Genomic DNA, 19,722 nt, shown 5'->3' with positions numbered 1-19,722 from the left:
ATCAGTTAATCCATCTGCATGTCTCTGAAAATCCTCGATAGCGCTCTTTTTTTTCATTTGTCCAGCGATGAAGTCTTCCACTTTTGACAGATTGAAAGCACTGTTGTTGTTGTTTTGCTCTTTTTATTGTCTCCAACTGACAGTAAAAGGAAGGTTCTCTGTGTGTTTTCCCTGCAGGCAGCCAGTCCTGCTGTGGAGAGGCCAGCAGGGGTAGACCGACCTCAAGGCAAACACACCTTCAATGGCAGGTCAGTGTGTTTTTAGTTGTTGTACTGTCGTCCACCTGTTTATGTTATGTAGTCATGAAGATAGCTTCTGCATTTGCGTATTTGTCTACATTCATGTTTGTTGATGGTTATGTGTGTGTTTGTGTCCTACTTTCCCTTCATTAAAGCTGTATCCTAATCCAGATCAAGGCCCTTACAGATATAGTTAGTGTAAAGAAGCCCCATCATTAGCCCACTACAAAAGACTGCAGAAACAGGGTCAGGGTCATACACACACACTCTCACACTCCCAGAACACACACAGACATGTGTAGACTGCCATGCACACATGGCTTCAAAAATAAACAGCTACAAACACACTTGCAACTATTTTTTTTTTAACAGGCAGACACAACTGAACACAGAACACACATGCATACACTAATGAGGGCTGCCTAATGAAGTGGTATGGGTGCAGAATGCCCTATGTCTCCTGTGGGCTTTGTAAGCATGTGTGTGTGTGCTTATTTTGCCAGTGTGTTGGGCTCACATATTCTAACACAAAGTGAGGACAGATCGTTACCATACATGTAGCAAACAACATACCAGGCTCCAGTGAATCGGTTTATGAATAAGGCTTTACTCAGGTTCAGATGTATGATGTCCAGAACCAATCCATAAATTCCGGGGTTCCTTTTTCCATGTCAGTGTAATCCTAGCTTAACTTAAGGTTGCCCTTGCGTATTACTTCAGTATCCACATTTTCCTCCAGTATTTAACCCAAGCAGCTACCTCAGGGGCTGGATAATGAAGCCAACACGTATGTGGCAAAAACTGCAGTTCTTTAAATGGCCCCTTGAGGCTGGCTCTAAGAGTGAGTCAGTTTGTGACTCACTCTTAGAGCTCACTCTTTGTGACTTTAATCCTGCTCGAAAGAAGAAATGAAAAATATACAGGATGAGTTGGCTGATAACTGCCAACTGAAGAAGCAGCCAAGCCACCGTGCCTTTCATACTCAAACAGAAATGTATACAAAAGTGTGTGCCAGATACATAGAACAAATAAACACACACTAATAATCACTGTATGACATTAACATAAAACAATGAATGCACGTTACTTATCGCTGATTATTATTAAAAAACAACAACAAAAAACAGCTCATAGAAAGACTGCGTGCTCTTACTTTCACTTGCGGAAATGACGTCATCAGCTGGGTGATCACGTGCTTTTGTCTCGAAATCCGTTCACAAATGCTTGTTGGAAAGTTGTAAATGTTAGGAAGATATTCACAAATGCTTTTCATTTATTTGCAAATTAATTTAATGTATTCACAGATATTTTTTGTATTTGTGGAATGTGTTTTATATTTACAGATTACACATTTACACACAGATTGTCGATCTGTTCACACACATAATCATGAAACATGTGCAGATCAAGAAATATTTGTAGATCACCCTCTGTGCATTTACAGGTATTAATGAGACAAATCTATCTCCATACAATCACCCATCTTATGTGTGTACAACTAACTTAAATATGGATGTTGAACCAGGAAGTAGCCTTGCAGTATGTAATTTTGCAGATTTTTTTTTTTTAGTTTACCATTGAGATAATGTGGATAAAATGCTGATTGTTTTATATTTCTTATCGTGTGAGTGGTTGTGTTTTTTTTCACTGCTGGACTCTGTTGTGATTTTATCCGTGTCACAAATAAATGTTGCAAAATAAATAAATGATTACATAACATGTATAATGTTAATAAGTTTTCCATTTGTGGCCCCCATACAAGAGAAAAAAAACTAAATGTAATTTTAATCTTCGTCATTTACTCGATGTTATCCAAAGGTCTCTGAGGCTGAATAAAAACATACAAAATCAGTGTATCCACACAACCAAAGCAAGGCCAGTCTTTGCAGTAGCATGACTAATACGAAACCAAGGCAGTGAATGTGTCAGTTGTAAATTTGAGAAAATAGCTGTTACGTCATTGATCAATGTGCCCCTCTGTCTGACAACCTCAACCTCTGTTAATGGAAAGTGTATTACTCTGTGTTTTTGAAATCAGCAGGTCAGTATAGGTGTGCAATTAATCCACAGTTAACTCAGAGATGCTAAAACAAAATAATATGTTAACCTGTAAAGAGGACATGTAGGGAGAGAGACTCATGAAAAGGCTGTGTGGAGAGAATAATGTCTGACCTCAGCCTTAGCTATTGTAGCCTTTCTCCATAGCAGCTGTACCCACAGTGCACAGAGATCACATCAATCACGCATGCGTATTCTTGTACTGCTATCTTTGAGGACCCTTATTGACATAATGCTTTGAGGTCAAAATGTCCTTACTTTCCAAAAATGTCCTCACTTTGTTGGTTAAAGGAAGGTTTTGAGCAACACTATGTAGCAAGCACAACTACATGCACATGCCACTTTAATACACTCATATTCATCGTGCACTACACACAATAAGTCTCCATGCAAGGTCTTAGCAGTAACTGAATTTCCTTGTGCGTCTTACAAGTTATGTCACGATCAAATTATGACATTGCATGACTGACACACAGCCCTAACACCTGAAATAATGATGAGAAGAAATTTCTGGTTAAAGTAACTAAATATGAACAGCTGAGTGGAAATCTATCCAAAAATATTGTTTTTATTTTACTTCTGGTACTATGCAGTTCAATGAAGTGCATATAAAGGTCATTATTTAAGATGCGCACATTTGTTTCATCTTCTCAAGAACTTTTTTTTTTATTGCGCAAATCATCTCATGTACACACACACTCGCACATAAACCATCTCAGCTGTGAGTAATGTAAAAGTGATGTAATGGTTTTTGTGGTCGTCGGGGAAACGATCCTTGAAATTGCAAAAAAGTCCAAAATGAGTCGAGGAACGCAGCCATAAATATTGAAACAGCAACGCATACTTTAAATGAATGAATATTAGGGTATGTGTGCTTGTGTGTGTGTTTGTGTTTGTGTGGCTGTATATGAGCCTCTGCTGCTGTGTATGTATGTATGCACATTGTGGTCCTCCCTGTGTGTGTGTGTGTTTGTGTGTGAGCGTGCATGGGCCTTTGACTGTGAAGCTACACCTATAAAAACAGTAATGGCTCATCATAATTTTAACCACACAGCACGGTCACCAGAAAACTCATTACCTTTGAATCAAAATGTGCTTTTTATACAGGGAAACAGATTTACTGTAAATTGCTTTATTGAAATAGCATTGCCATCATACTATATTTCTTTGTGAAATAAGGCAAGGTATTGGAGGAGTTTATGAAGCTTGGAGGTGAAAAGGTAAATAGGTTTCATTGGATGCACAAGACAAACTGTGAAAGGGGTTTTCCGGGGTTAGCAGAGTTTATTATTTTGGGACTTAACACTTCTATTCATCATCAGTGAGCGTTCCTATCCTGATGGGCTTGAGATATTCAGGTCTGTATCTATTCATGTACCAATTTATCCATCACTTGCTTCCTTTCCTGTATTATTTTGTTTCTTTACTGCAGTTTCTGCCTTTGTTCCTTTTTATCTGTATTTTTCTCTTCTTCCACCTTCTTAAGTTTTATTTTCATATTTACAGTACAGTAGGAAAGATATGTATGCTGATGTGTGATATGTATGATACAGTATGACGCAGCAACTTTAGGCAAAGTCTCTAGTCTTTAGTGTTTCACTATTACTTTTCTCTATTCATTTCATTACACTTTATCAGGGGTGGGAATCAGCAGAGGCCCCATGATACAATATTGTCATGATACTTAACTCACAATGCAATATTATTATGAATTCAAAGTTTTGGAGATATTCTGAGTAATGCAATAACATATATTGCAATTCATTACCTTTCTTATGACAGCAAATTATGTCTCCATGTCTATTTTAGCTTATAACTTTATCTTATAAGGACAAGATAAAGTTTTCAGTCTGTTAATCTCACTTTAGTCATTTTTATTGAAGCAAATTGTGATTGTTTGGACTGGAAAATCAATTAATTTTATCATCCCAGAAGGCTACCAAAAGTTTAATTTGTATTTGCAGTGTTATTAATTTATATCATATAAAAATTAGTACTTGGCATCTGTGTATTGACACAATATTGCCATGCAAAAAATCACGATACTGTGCTATATTGATTTTTCCCTACCCCTACGTTTCACACAATGGCTAATAGCCTTTTAATAAAATACTCTCAGTGTTTACAGGAAATGATTTATGTAGTATACCTACACTTGATTATTATTTTTATGAAGCTGCGTACTCATTCATTCATCAAAGAACTACTATTTAGTGTTTTCAGTTTCTCTTGTGATGGGTTTATTTGTGTATTTGCATACATTAACCTTTAGCAGTATTATACATTTTTACTGCTTTTCATCCTCTTTACTCCCTACATCTATGGCACTCTGCACTTTGAAGACAAGCCTAGAGAGTAAAGGAGAGAAAGAGGGAAAGGGAGGTGACAAATAAGAAGAGGATTGAGAGGGTGAAATGCACTGAGGGGGGAAGAGAGTGGTTTGGTAATGCACATCCTCCTTTTTTGTTATTTCTCCTCTGTGTTTCTGTCTTTCATAGCGAGGATCAGTGAAGTGGCAGGTGGATAAAGAGAACACCTGCTCTCTTCATCTCTCTCCGCTTCGCTCCCTCTCTGTGTGTTTGGCTCTTTTTCCTCTGTCTCTTGTTCTCTCATTGCGCTCCCTCTCTCTTTTCTCAAGTCTCACCCATTTTGTTTCTCTCTCACCCCCACTTCATTTTTTGCAGTGATGCAGCCTGTCAAACATCTCACACAAAAAATAAAAAAACGGAAACGCAAATGGATCTCAAGTACTCGTGTGTGTGTGTGTGTGTGTGTGTGTGTGTGTGTGTGTGTGTGTGTGTGTGTGTGTGTGTGTGTGTGTTCTACTGGGAGTGTTAGAGATCAGAGGCACAACAGCAGGAAGGGATAGAGGGAGGGGTGGATGTTATTTTTCCTCTCATATTAATGCTATTCATTAGCCTTGTCTAATTAATTCACTGCCTCCTCCTCCCTTCATTTCACCATATCTTGCTTGCAGACCTCCCTTGCTTCCTACCTTCTTTTCCCTTTTTCTCTCTGTTTCTTCCTCTTTTCTCTTCCTGTTTGCCCCATGTGAGTTTTAGCCATAATACTGGTCTGAATCACCGCCTTGGTCCAGACTGAGATATCACAACTATTGGATGGATTAACATGAAATTCTCTGCTAATATTTTTGGTCCCAAGAGGATGAATCCTAATGATTTTGTTGATCATCTGACTTTTTATCTAGTGCCACCATTGGGTCACACTTTTCAGTAGCCCAGTGAAATATCTCAGCATGTACTTGATGGAATGGCACCAGTTTTGGTTCAGACATTCATGGTTACCAGATGATGTTTCCTAATGACACTGATCTTCCCCTGACTTGAAAAGGGAGCCCATTTTTGGAATTCATATATGTTATTCCTATGGTCTAAGGCAGTCCAAAAATACTAGAAACATGAACAACTCTATCCCAAATCCAAAACCTAGAGTGCTAATTTGCGATGTCATATAGGGTACAGTAAAATGTCTGGAGCTTCTCTATAGAGAGTGAAAAGGAAAGATGTTCAAGATGACACTGAGAGCACCCAGGGGAATGTTCTGAGTATATGGGTACATTTTCTGTTCCCCAACTGAGATCACTACAATGTAATAAAGCTCATTTGAGTATGAAAAGAAAGAAACCTGCAGCGGGTCCATAAAATTAGGCTCCCATTCATTGTCTATGGAGCAGCTGCAGACTTAATACCCTATGACATCACAACTTTGGGACTTACTTCTTTGGTTTCTGGCTTTGAGAGAGGGAGAGTATCTCATTTTCACATACAGTGGTTGAACTTTCCAAGGCCATGGAAATAACATAATGGAATTTTTAATTTTTTGGGTCTCTTTCAGATACTTTAGTTATGACCAAAACCAATGAAATTAACTTTATTAGTACTTTGTACTTTGACTCAATCTGTTATTTATTTGTCATATGAAATCATACAACGTACAACTTTAGAGAAATGCTATCCTGTCAGCTTTTTAACTTGCCTTAGAGTTTAGTCTTTTTTGCCTTTTCTTTGATTGTAGGCTGCTGCTTTGTGATTGTCCATGTTTCCAGACGGGCTGTAGTGTGTGTGTGTGTGTGTGTGTGTGTGTGTGGCATCCTGGATGTTTCTGGTCATCCATGGTTGCTGGTTGTGAAATGATTGAACTGTAATTTTCAGCAGAGTTACTTATGTTGTTTTACGAATCAAATCCACCGCAGTCTCAGGGAATTCACTGATGTCTTTGGTGACGTTGATTGTGGTGTTGTGCATTGTGCTCCAGACTCTGATTGGCTCCATTTGTTGCATCACTGGGGGCATACGCTGTAGTTTGTTTACACATCTGGACCTCAGCGAGATGGCCACACAGTAGCTCCATCTGAACACGGGCAGCAACTCTGCTCTATAGCTGCCTCTGAATGGTGTGATCTAGAGTGTTTATTCCTCTTGTGGTTCAGGGCAAGCAGGAACAAGCCATATGTCACATTCCCGGTCACACTAGTTGTTAGTTCCCGTAAAGCACACATCTCCTTCCGCTTTTTAGCTAGAGTCCTCTGCTCTGAAAAGAGATGGCGCTGTCCAAACATCTCTATCTTTTCCTTGATGTTTACTGATGTTTCCCCTTGAAAACAATGACCTAGCCAGCAAACAGAAGTCAGCAGGAGGAGAGTTTACAGACTGGTGAATTGATTTCCTCATCTCAATGAGTTGACTCTGAGCCACAGGCCACCGCAGTCCAATGATGACCACAGACAGCACCACAAACACTTGCAAAACAGACACAACAGCATAGATTTAACTCAGATTCAGTGGAGCTGACCAGCAGGTGACTGAAAATGTCTGTGCCCACGTCACTGCTAATTGGAAGATGCTGAGCATGAGCATGTAGCATTGTCATTGTGAGCATGTTGTCATGCTGGCATTTGCATTTAGCTCAGTGCACCACTGCACCCAAGCACAGCCTTTAAGTAATCTCTGTTTATGGATATCTGCATATGTTTTTGGAGTCTTTAGACAATGGGACAAGATTTTGGTATCGGAAGTGTTACAGTACGTTTTCCGTTTGTAGTCCAAGTATTATTGATTCGTCATATTTAAACAGTCCATGAAGAGATGTGGAAAAAATTGGCCGAAATGCAATCTTGGAACCCACTGGCTAGCGTCTGACAACAGTTTAGCTTTATATCAGCTTTTCAAAAATTGTGCCTGAATTCATATGCAGAAATCTTTTTATAGAGATTACCCGAAATGACCGGTTCATGGAAGAGGAAAATTTGGCCTGGACATCTGCTGGCTACACCAGATCTCGTCGTCGGACTGCTAGCCATTGGTTTCTGAGATTGGCCTCAGAGAGTTGCTAGCTCTTACACTGTGTCCGAAATCCATAGCAAATACTAACTGTATACAGTAACTAATCTTTAGAGTTTACAAGCAATCAGCATACTTAACGCTCACACTAACAGGAAATGATGCAATACTGCTACTGTTGCACATCAGTCAAAAATATGAATTAAACTTAAGAAAAACAAAGCAAATTTTCTTCCCAAAAATGTAGTCATATTTTCCACCACTACACACAAATTAATTTCATTTGCAGCTGTCAGCCGCATTGCAGGCAGTATGCATGCTGACATTTTTTAGTAAACTTAATTTTGCCACTTTTTCATTGTGAATCCAATATACTCAAAACATGTTTGGTATTCGGACAAAACTGTAGTCTTACTTGTCTGTAGTTTTTCCCGTTACTTCATCTTTTTATCTATCCACTACCATCATTCTCTTAATCCCTTTCACCTTCGTCTCTACTAATACCATCACTTTCTCTGTCCCTTCCTACATCCTTGCCTTCCTACCCTTTCCCCATATATCCTTTCCTACTTTTTACGCTCCCTCTGCCATCTTTCCTCTGCCTTTGCCTTCCTTTCTTGTGCAGTCCCTTGTTTCCTATTGTCTGGATTAACTCAAATTTGCTGAGCGACTATGAGGCAGCATCAGCTTTATGTGTGAGTGTGTGTGTGAAAGAGAGAGAGGGGCAGAGACAAAGAGCCAGGGAGAACTTGTTTTTGAACTTTACATCTCTCCCCTGTTGCCACCCACCATCATCAACCACCCTCTCTGTGGAGTTTATCAGCATCTGTACTGCTATCAGTTCATGGGGGTTTAGGGATGGATGGATGGTCTAGAGAGAGAGAGAGAGAGGGAGACAAAACGAGCAGACAGAGTTAGAGACACAGACAGAGAGAGAGGAGGGTAGAACTAAAGGGTACAAAACTAAGTTCAGACAAACTCGCTTACAAAACACACACACACACACACACACACACACACACACACACACAGGGAGCAGGGAGAAGGTCAGGGGAGGATTAATGGCTGTGCTCTGATAGATAAACTAATCAAACAAACAAAGACTTCAACACGCACACACATTAAAACACAGACAGAATGTAAAACAGACACACACTTGAATAATCCAAACTAGACACAGACACTGAGAGACTGAAAGAGAGGAAGAAACCCATAGAGATGAATGGCACAAAAAAAAGTTTTGACAAACATAAGCACGCACACACACAGACAGAGCAGTCTGCAGTTTTGTTGACTTTGAATAGAGTGTCGGCATTCCCTTCTCTAAGGGCTGGGTGCACACAGACATGGATTAACATTGACAAAAAATATATTTTTAGCACAATGAATGTATCCATGGAAAGTGATGTGTCAATCTAGGATAGCACTCTTCAAACTTTTCCTCAGGAGACACATTTTCAGGAGTGTTTTTATCATTGTCTGAGTGTTTGTGTGTGAGACCTTGCCTTCTCTGTTTTATGGTCCCTTCTTGACTTTGTCTCCACATCATGTTTTATGTTCTGTGTATGTGTGTATGATTGAGGATTCATTACATGTTTTCAGGTTTGTATTGTGTGTTTTCTGGTTAATGTTAGCTTGTGTCACAGATGTGTCTCTGGCTGGGTAATCATTATGCAGAGTGTCTCTGACAACAAACACTAAAAAGAGGAGATAGGCTGGTGTTAGGTGATTAACAGAGTTCCCACAGGACTTGGCAACTTAATGCATTGGTGGGATTCAAAACATAAAGGTTCTCAAATTGTTTATTTTTTGAATAGCTCATTTGCACAGTAGCTACAATTGAAGTAAATCGACAGAGTTCTTTAATATGCCTTGGATCTGTGTCTTGATTCGACTTCATCCTGGGACCAACACTTTCCATGATTACAACAGAGTAGTACATTTTTGAAATCTACAGCAGGTCTGTTTATATTCACTCCTCTTGTCCAATGTTAGGCGTTTTCAGATCAAACAGTTCTGAGGACTCCCTGAGAGGAACTGCCCACTGGGGAGTTCCCTTGAGAACTACATACCAACAAGGGCTTTTCTGTGTTTGCATTTGCACTGCCAGTAGGAACGCTGAAGTAAGATACTGCAAGCTGGTCAGCAGTTGGTTTAGCACTGTCACTTTTGCTTGGACTACACAAAATTGTGTTGAATTTACTCCGTCAATATGTGCTGAGTGCATACATCATCCACTTGTCCATTTCCTCCATTTTTCTCATTATAAGCTGCTGTTTGTGTTTTGTGTTGTCTGTTGATCACAGCTGGCCAACAGGTTTTAAAAATGGCAGTTGCCAGTGCTGCATTTGTGTCTGGACCAATCACCATAGACTTACATTACTTAAGGCTCCTCTTTTGCTGTGAGAGTATCTACCCTGAAATAGGAGCTAAAAATGCCTCAATATGGCGTTCTAAGGACTAGTATGATTTCTAGTTCTTGCAGTGCTAACACGACAGCAGAGGGGGGTTTTAGAACTATGATTAAGTTCCTTCGGTCTGAAAATGCCTATTGGCAGCAATTTTGTTTCCCAGTAGTTGTGCTAAATCAGAACTGTCCTTTGTTTTACTGTCACAGAACTTGTAACTGTATTGTATTTTCATATACTAATATAACGCATCTCTTTTTTCTTCCACTGATTTGATTTTTGTGGCGTGCATTTGTATGTGTGTGTAGCCTGACCAGAACAGTGGAGATCCTGGGAGAGGACAGTCCCCTGGGAATCCACGTGGTTCCTTACAGCTCATCACTCAGTGGACGGTGAGTTGTGTGCATGCATAAACACACATGTAAAAAAATGCATGCACGCAGAACAGATACCCATAAGTCCTAATTCTGCCAGTTAACCTCAAGAAGTCTTGCCTGTTTACCAGCTACAGTACGCCCTAGACTGATATTCTCCCAATCCTCTTCTGCATTTGTGGGGAATTCTGGACCCTGGTGCTGCAGTGCACACATGACAACCGCACACACACACACACACACACACAATGGAAAAAAGAAGAAAAGGAAGAAAAATTGCACAGCTATGCATGGCTTTTCTTTGGGTGTGTGACAGTCAGACAGTGGATGGGGATTTCCTAAAGGAAAGCAGGATGAGCTTTTATTGCTGTTCTCATGACTCACCTGACCCTGCCAGTCTCCTCCTTAAATTCCTCTCTCTCTCTCTCTCTCTCTCTCTCTCTCTCTCTCTCTCTCTCTCTCTCTCTCATCTTTTTCCACCATTTACCATCATCCCATTCACCTCTTGACCCAGTTTCATCCTCTCGCAGCTGAAGTCTTCTGGGTGTCAGTGTGATCACCTCTGCTTTGTTAAACTGTGTTTTGGTGGGGCAAAGGCTGACGTTAGGGGCACTGAAGTGGTCTGTCAGTCTATACTAGCATGTTACTGGTTGCCTGTTCATTTGAATCTGTATCTTTATCATGTGTTGATCTACACGTCTGCTCGCTTTATATGCCTGTCATGTCTTTGTTATTCTGCTCTCACTGTGCTCCCAGGTTGGCTTTTATCAGTTAAAGGTGGATCATATAAGCACTGATAGAGATCTAGAACGATACACGAACAGGCAGTTGGGGGGGTGTGTCTGACAAAGCCGTGTCTAAGTAAACCATATGGATGGTCTCAGTGGGCTACCCCATCAAACACGAGTCCTCTGGGATGCACACTGAAAGTCACCCTAAGAATGTGCTTGTGTATGCATGCATGTGTGTGTGCAAGGTTTAAAGAAAAAACTGCAGAAGTGATGTGACCATATCTCAATCTTCCTCTCCTTGCTCCCTCTTTTGTCAGGTCTCTTGGTCTGTACATTCGTGGAGTGGAGGAGGAGAGTCGCTCAAGAAAGGAGGGCTTGTTTCAAGAGGACGAATGCATCGTCATGATCAACAACACCGACCTCATGGACAAGACATTCAGCCAGTGAGTGCAACACAGTTAACGTGGGTTGGACGGAGGAGGTGGAAAATGCATCTGAAATGAGTTTAATAGCTGCAAAAGCATGTCCCAAGGATATTAGAGAACAGAATGAATATCACATAACAACATGGTGCTGCTCACACGCTTTTCTGATAAAATGAATGCATACAAAATTCATACTTATGTAATCAGGAACATCGTACAGTGTATAATCTAGCAATGATTTTAGGTTAATGTAGAGAGCTAACCCTGTATATTTAAAGGGTCAGTTCACCCAGTTTTAAAGGAATATAAACATTTTGGTTTAATTTTCCAACGTTTATATATATTTATATTGTCTGCATTGCTACCATGCAATATATGACACACATAAATATGTGATGTAGGTGATCTGTCCTTTTAAATGTAGAGTTGAGCTTTCAGATTGTACATAAATGCAAATGAAAAGATGTGTCCCCTACATAACATTATCAGAAGGTAAAAATGGAGCCCTAAGTGTGTGTACGAGTAGATGCATTTCATGTCTAAAACCTTTTGAAGTCTGGCCTGGCCCGTCTTTTCTTCCTGTTTCCCTGCTGTCTTTGCCTCTGTGTGTCTTGTTTCCCTTCCCATTGTCAGACGGCTTATATCACTGTTGCTCTGCCATCACAGAGAACAGCAGAAAAGACACTTGGCAGATGTTTGGAGAGCATTGCTTACAAATTTATCTATGTGTGTGTGTGTGCATGTCTGTAAGAGCCGGCCTTTGTGTGTGCGCGTTCCACCTCATTCCTCTAAGGAAAGATTTGTTCAAGATTCATTGGAGGCCAGATGTTTCACAGTAGTTTGCTTAGTGTACCACTGAAACACCTGAAAAGAAGTACATTAACATGAGACTATCTGAGGATGTAACATGATTACAGAGCATTAAAATGACAAAAGACACACCTGTAAAAGAGATTGCTGCAGATTACAAGGACTGATGCGGATGTTATAATGATTACAGCACATTACAATGTCTATACAGTCCACACAATAGTCCTTGTCCAGTGTATAGTGTGGTAATGAGATTATATGAGAGGTATTTTATGCTGTACTGTAGGTAAACGGATTATCACTGGAGGGGTTTGCACCTATTGTTCAAAGACCGGTGTGTAGTCCAGAGTGTGCTCACTCACAAACACCAGTACACACACAGGCAGTTTTTGTATACACTCAACTTAAAACACATATCCATACACATGTGAACAATTGCAGATGTATAAAAATGATTTTTAATCTTGTTTGTGATATAGACAGGCCCTTTCTTAACACTGACAGGATTGAGCGTGATCTCTCTCTCTCTCTCACACACACACACACACACACACACACACACACACACACACACACACACACACACACACACACACATACATACACATACACTCTTGCCAGTATTGTTCTGTCATGGCAGGTGTATTGAGATGTGTTGCTTGGTCCAGAGAAATATGTGTAAGTAGGCCACTGAAAGTCCACTGATCCCTGTGAGTGCCATGTACACACACACTCACACACACACACTTACAAACCTCCATTGTCCCAGCTTGGCAGCTGTATTGAGGTGGCCTGCTTGTTCAGAATATCTCTTTTACACAAATGTGCCTGCACACATTGTCCAATCAGGAACAATAATGATATCATCTGTGCACAATGGTCCCTATACACACATCAACACACACAGCTTTCTCATCTAGTTTCATTGTACTGTATTGTGGTCTTAATACAATGGAAATCACTACAAGTGTCATTGAGCAAGGTGTGGCACAAGCACTTGCTCAGACTGCCTGGTGCTTCTAATGGTTAAAGTATGCAAATCTGTCTGAGTCGAGCGAAGAGGAGATGACCACCCATTGCTAAACACGCATGCTCACACTTACTTATAAACCATTCTTACTTAGTGCACCATTTATAGAAGTTGGCTCTTTGAGAATAATATTATCACTGGCACGCAAAAGGGGTATAATTTCTTATACTTTATACAAGCAAATTGATCATTTTTACACACAAATAAGTATTTTTTACCAGTTAATTTATTATTTATTGGAATTTCTCAATTTGTTTGTCTGCTCCTGGAGTTTGGTGGATTAAATTAAAACAGAGCTTTTTACATTTTAACTTCTTTAACACCCAACATACAGCACTGTATTCACAGGTAGTGTTTAGAGACATGCAGGTAAGACTTAAGAGGTACTTTAGCTGGAAGCCTCAGTCTTAAAAAGGCTGAATGACTATCTTTATAATACATAGAGGATAAGAAGCAAATTCAATTGGTTTAAAATGCTCAGTGCATATACTTGACATACAAAGTTGACTTCCTGTGGTGATTCATTGATTAATAAGGATAGGAACTTCCTCACAATGCCATTTTATCACCAGATTTATGTTTGTAAGTCTTCCTGTTTTATTAATATAACATTTTAAAGTACTGTTATTGCTTATCTGAATATTAAAAACTACATATATTCTTCATACATGACTTTCTAAACATAGTCTTTAGTTTCAGAATCTTCATGATAATTATACCCCTAATAATAATGTAGGCGGGAAATAAAAGGAGGGTAATTTAATAGAATTTAAATAAACTGGATTTTCTCTGTCGGTTATCTGAGGTGAATGATGGTGTGCACCGATCGCCTCTGACACAATGGTCCCCCTAATTTACTTAGCATAATCTGATATAAACTAATTCTCTGCAAAATGATCTCTTTCATAGCTCATGAGATTATAATGGCCGGCTGTACTGTACAGGTGTCATTGTTCTGGGTTGCATCTCCTGTTCTGTCCCACTTTCAGTTCATCTTGTTGCTCAATGAAGACAAATACTCAGTGGCAGACACAGTCACCCACCAGAAGTAACCACTGACAAGTGGGAAAATAGAAATAGATGGAAATAAAGTGATTTAGATATTGATATACAGTATAATGCAACTTAGGTGATAAAGATCTACAATTAATAATATGTTAATGCATGATTTTTCAGATTTATACAGTACTAGGAAATTTTTAGGCCAAAACCACACGTACACAGGTCTTTTTGAAAACCTTTTATGTCCTCCTTCGTTCTCAAAGAAAATAAAAATACCCACACAAGTACTGTTTTAAAAAAAATCTCTATTCAAATGGAAAAGGAAAAACACAGTTAAAGAAGAAGAACCAAAGCTTGCCAAACCAACAGTCAGTGATAAAACCATAACGCTAAAGCCATGTTGACGACCCCTCCCCCACATTTAAAAAAATATTTGTATAATTGTGGACTCAGTCCAAGTGTTTTGAGTGCTCATGCTGTGTTTGATTGAATCTATTTGATTTGATCCAATTTGGTTTCACTTTATCATCAGATTTCTGTGAAAGTTGTCTTGCATCACAAGATGTACACTGCTTCACATACTAAACAAATCAAAGCTTTTAGCATGACAACAAAACAAACATATCACACCATGCTTTCACACTGACCCCTTTACTACTGACCCCACACGTACACAAATCAAAAGAAAAAAAAACACAATCTGGCTTGCTGAGAACTCAAACTCAACATCTTAATCACAAAATGTACCTTGTCCAGCTGTAGTGGGCAACTTGTTTTCAGCCTCTCAAACATACATATTTTCTAGTTTTATATTTTATAGTGCCGTGAATTTAAAATATGATTATTGACTGCTGTCATTATTTCTGACACTTAAGAGATAATCAGTTGGATTAATTTGTAAAATGATTGCCAGTGATGCCCAACAATGGTTAATTACAGTGGTACTCATCAGTCTTTGAATCGCCGATCACTTGAAATCAGTTTAGTAAAGATATATGAGCCTGAGATATGACACAGTGTGTTGCAGTTTTTTCTGTCTTACAATTTTTGAAAACTGAACACCCCATTTATAATAATTACTTTTTAAATTTGCCATTTGTAATCAGATTTTACTGTGCATCTGTTATTTTCTTTCTTTTGAGTTATACATCCTTTGATAATTACTGTGTTTGTCAGAGATTGATAACCACACACTGTATGCAATTGTGATTAATGGCATGATTAGTTTTAATGGTAAATGCGTGCCATATGAAGAATGCATATAGTCAAACTTTACTTAAAACTTCACCACTTGTCGAGCAAAACTTTCTCTACTGTTTCCTTTCCTCCCCTGCACCAATCATTGACTTCTCTGTGTCTCTTTCTCTACCACACTTCCCTGTCTCTTCTTCTCTTCCTCTCTCTACCCTGTTCCCTCCCAGAGCCCAGGAACTGTTCCGTCAGGCAATGCGCTCCCCAGTGGTCCGCTTGGAAGTAGTTCCCTCTTCCAACAGAGAACGCTATGAGAAGAGTCTGATTGGTCAGCTGTTTGGCAGCAGTGCCGGTCCTGATGGCAGCCCCCGAATCCCCAAGACCAAAGAGCCACCTCCACCTATTAAAGCCAAACCCGTGTTTAAGCCCCCTGAGAATCCAGCCATGAGACTGGCGGAGGAAGCTGCCACTATGGAACCGGCTGTAGGTGTAAGTATCTCTGCTCCAAGTTGACCTGTGATATCCGAGACATTGTAGATACCAAAATACTGCCTGACTGGACATGAAGAGGGAGGTAAAAGACAGTGTTTTACTTTGAATATCAAGAAACAAGCAACTCATTGTGTAAACATTTAAATTATCCTACTTTACCACACCGAGTTTTAACAGCAAGAAACAGATTCAGTTAAAAGTTGTTTGCCTCCAGTGTTCCTGACACTGCTAAATAACAGCTTCTTGCACAGCTTTCTCAGAGGACATACACTGAACAAAAATATAAACGCAACACTTTTGTTTTTGCTCCCATTTTTCATGAGCTGAACTCAAAGATCTTAAACATTTCCTATACACACAAAAGACCATTTCCCTCAAATACTGCTCACAAATCTGTCTAAATCTGTGTTAGTGAGCACTTCTCCTTTGCCGAGATAATCCATCCCACCTCACAGGTGTAGCATATCAAGATGCTGATTAGACAGCATGAATATTGCACAGGTGTGCCTTAGGCTGGCCACAATAAAAGGCCACTCTGAAATGTGCAGTTTTGCTTTATTGGGAGGGTCTGGGGGGGTCAGAAAACTAGTCAGTATCTGGTGTGACCACCATTTGCCTCACCCAGTGCAACACACCTCCTTCGCATAGAGTTGATCAGGTTGTTGATTGTGTCCTGTGGAATGTTGGTCCACTCCTTTTCAATGGCTGTGCGAACTTGCTGGATATTGGCAGGAATTGGAACACGCTGTCATATACGCTGATCCAGAGCATCCCAGACATGCTCAATGGGTGACATGTCCGGTGAGTATGCTGGCCATGCAAGAACTGGGATGTTTTCATCTTCCAGGAATTGTGTACAGATCCTTGCAACATGGGGCCGTGCATTATCATGCTGCAACATGAGGTGATGGTCGTAGATGAATGGCACAACAATGGGCCTCAGGATCTCGTCACGGTATCTCTGTGCATTCGAAATACCATCAATAAAATGCACCTGTGTTCGTTGTCCATAACATATGCCTGCCCATACCATAACCCCACTGCCACCATGGGCCACTCGATCCACAACATTGACATCAGCAAACCGCTCACCCACGCGACACCACACACGCTGGCTGCCATCTGCCCTGAACAGTGAAACCCGGGATTCATCCTTGAAGAGAACACCTCTCCAACGTGCCAGACGCGGTCGAATGTGAGCATTTGCCCACTCAAGTTGGTTACGACGACGAACTGCAGTCAGGTCGAGACCCCGATGAGGACGACGAGCATGCAGATGAGCTTCTCTGAGACGGTTTCTGACAGTTTGTGCAGAAATTCTTTGGTTATGCAAACCGATTGTTGTAGCAGCTGTCCGGGTGGCTGGTCTCAGACCATCTTGGAGGTGAAGACGCTGGATGTGGACGTCCTGAGCTGGTGTGGTTACACGTGGTCTGCAGTTGTGAGGCCGGTTGGATGTACTGCCAAATTATCTTCAACACTGGAGACGACTTATGGTGGGGAAATGAACGTTCAGTTCACGGGCAACAGCTCTGGTGGACATTCCTGCAGTCAGCACGCCAATTGCACCCTCCCTTAAAACTTGCGACATCTGTGACATTGTGCGGTGTGATAAAACTGAACATTTCAGAGTGGCCTTTTATTGTGGCCAGCCTAAGGCACACCTGTGCAATATTCATGCTGTCTAATCAGCATCTTGATATGCCACACCTGTGCGGTGGGATGGATTATTCCAGCAAAGGAGAAGTGCTCACTAACACAGATTTAGACAGATTTGTGAACAATATTTGAGGGAAATGGTCTTTTGTGTATGTAGAAAATGTTTTAGATCTTTGAGTTCAGCTCATGAAAAATGGGAGCAAAAACAAAAGTGTTGCGCTTATATTTTTGTTCAGTGTACAAGCCAAACATGCAAGCCTCCCTGAGCCTTTCTCCTTGCAACAATTCTGCGGTTTTCATCAACTGCAATTTAGAATTATTTGAAGGCATTAAATGCCATAATATTACGTTTTTGGGCCAAAATATTAACCAAGGCAATTATTTTCAGCCTTTCCACTGCACTGTTTCTTTATTTCAGCCCTCTTTTATGACTTTGATGATGGTGATTTCTGTCTGGATATGTTCAGTTTGTAGAAACAGTGTCAATCCCTCATTATTCTTAGTTGATTCTTGCCTTATTCAGAGAATTATTATGTCTTACTTATTTAAACACATGTAAATGTGTCGTCACCATCACCATGGGGACAGGGCTTATATTTGAAAAACAGCTGGCACTAGAGGCAACAGTTACTTAGCAACAGCTGATTATCACCTTATTTTATTGGAGAAAAAAAGTTTATCTGTGATTCTGTAATGATGACGATGGAGAACACTTTCATAAACTCCTGGAAGGGCTCAACATGTGTTTCTGGTTTGGCACAGCACAGCTTTGATGGCATCTTACAATACTTCATTTTGAATTTGTATTTGTGTGTCTGGATCATTTTCAGACATGAAAGACACATTTGACCTTTTTCACCCTATGAGCAATGCCTAAAATGAGGAGGATGTTAAAAATGACTTATTTTCACTTGTATGTAACAGGCTTTTACTTTGCTTTAGCAAATACTGTATCACTCCTCTCAAAGTTTTTCTAATGTCTCATGAATAAAAGCGCTTCAGTCAACAACTCACAGAGTTTAGAGGGTTTAAAAATGGTACAAAAAGAATGTGACAAAATGGGGTAATTAAAACACCAAGCTGCCAATCTTGTAGCCTTACTTTTTATTGTGTTTTTGTGCTGTAAAATATACCTAAATGTTCCACATTCTCCACCTAGACACCCAAGGGGAGGAGTGAGAGCCCCCTCCATAAGAAAAGTCCTGCCCTCTCCAGCTTGGTGACCAATAAGAGAGGAGGACGAAGACTGAGGATCGATCTTAAGAAAGGTGAGGATCACCTGGCTATTGAGCAGAGCCTCACTCATACAAAGAGGGGCATCTTTTCGGAGAGGTTTCAGATCAGTAGTGTTGCATAAATGTTACTTGGTGACTTAAATGACAAGTGGAAATATTTCAGAAAACTCACCTCTCATACAGTATTTTATCTTCTAATCTAGTTATTTGATTTTCCCTCGTCCTTTGAATTCTCTCTGTTCGTTTTCAACGCTTACATATTCAAAATTCAGTTATCTTTAAAAGAACGATGTCTGTCTGTGTGCAAATGGTAACATTTTATATATCATTTAGATTTTCTATAGGGTTCCTCAATGTGCATCATTAACCCTCTTTATTTCTTGCCTTCTTTTTAAGTATATACTTGACCCTCTTTTTTCCCTCTTGCTGTTGGCCCAGAATTGTGCTTATTTCTATAAAGCCTCCTTTCTCTGTTCTCTGGCTGACTCTCCTTCCTCTCACCCTTTCTCTCTCCATCTTCCTGATTCCCTCTCTTCAGGGTCTATTAAGTCTTTATTGATCTGTTCATTTCTGCTGATATGAATTCATACTGGACCAAACTGCTGACTTGGCTCTGCTAAAGAGACCACACTAAATGAGGTCTATAAAACACACAACTAGTCTCTCTGTCCGTGTGTGGTCTTTTTTTTGTTCATGCATGCATGTTTGCGTGTGTGCACACGTGTTTTCGACTGATTACTATTTTAATCTTCATCACGTCTCTTTCCA

At 40.1% G+C, this 19,722-nt stretch overlaps 1 protein-coding gene across 5 annotated transcripts in view; it reads left to right on the top strand.

Annotated features, from left to right (window-relative positions):
• LOC125899761 (partitioning defective 3 homolog B-like) overlaps positions 1-19,722 on the top strand; it is a 265,237-nt gene that overhangs the window by 74,455 nt on the left and 171,060 nt on the right. For all 5 annotated transcript variants that reach the window (XM_049594278.1, XM_049594276.1, XM_049594275.1 and 2 more), the window contains exons 5-9: positions 178-248; positions 10,314-10,397; positions 11,428-11,553; positions 15,799-16,057; positions 18,879-18,987. In XM_049594278.1, coding sequence (XP_049450235.1) covers positions 178-248; positions 10,314-10,397; positions 11,428-11,553; positions 15,799-16,057; positions 18,879-18,987 — 649 coding nt within the window. The remainder of the gene's footprint in view (positions 1-177; positions 249-10,313; positions 10,398-11,427; positions 11,554-15,798; positions 16,058-18,878; positions 18,988-19,722) is intronic.

The sequence above is a fragment of the Epinephelus fuscoguttatus genome, linkage group LG13 (assembly GCF_011397635.1).
Source record: "Epinephelus fuscoguttatus linkage group LG13, E.fuscoguttatus.final_Chr_v1".
Taxonomy (NCBI): domain Eukaryota; kingdom Metazoa; phylum Chordata; class Actinopteri; order Perciformes; family Serranidae; genus Epinephelus; species Epinephelus fuscoguttatus.
Note: the sequence above shows the minus strand (reverse complement) of the source record. Positions and strands in the feature narration are given on the sequence as shown.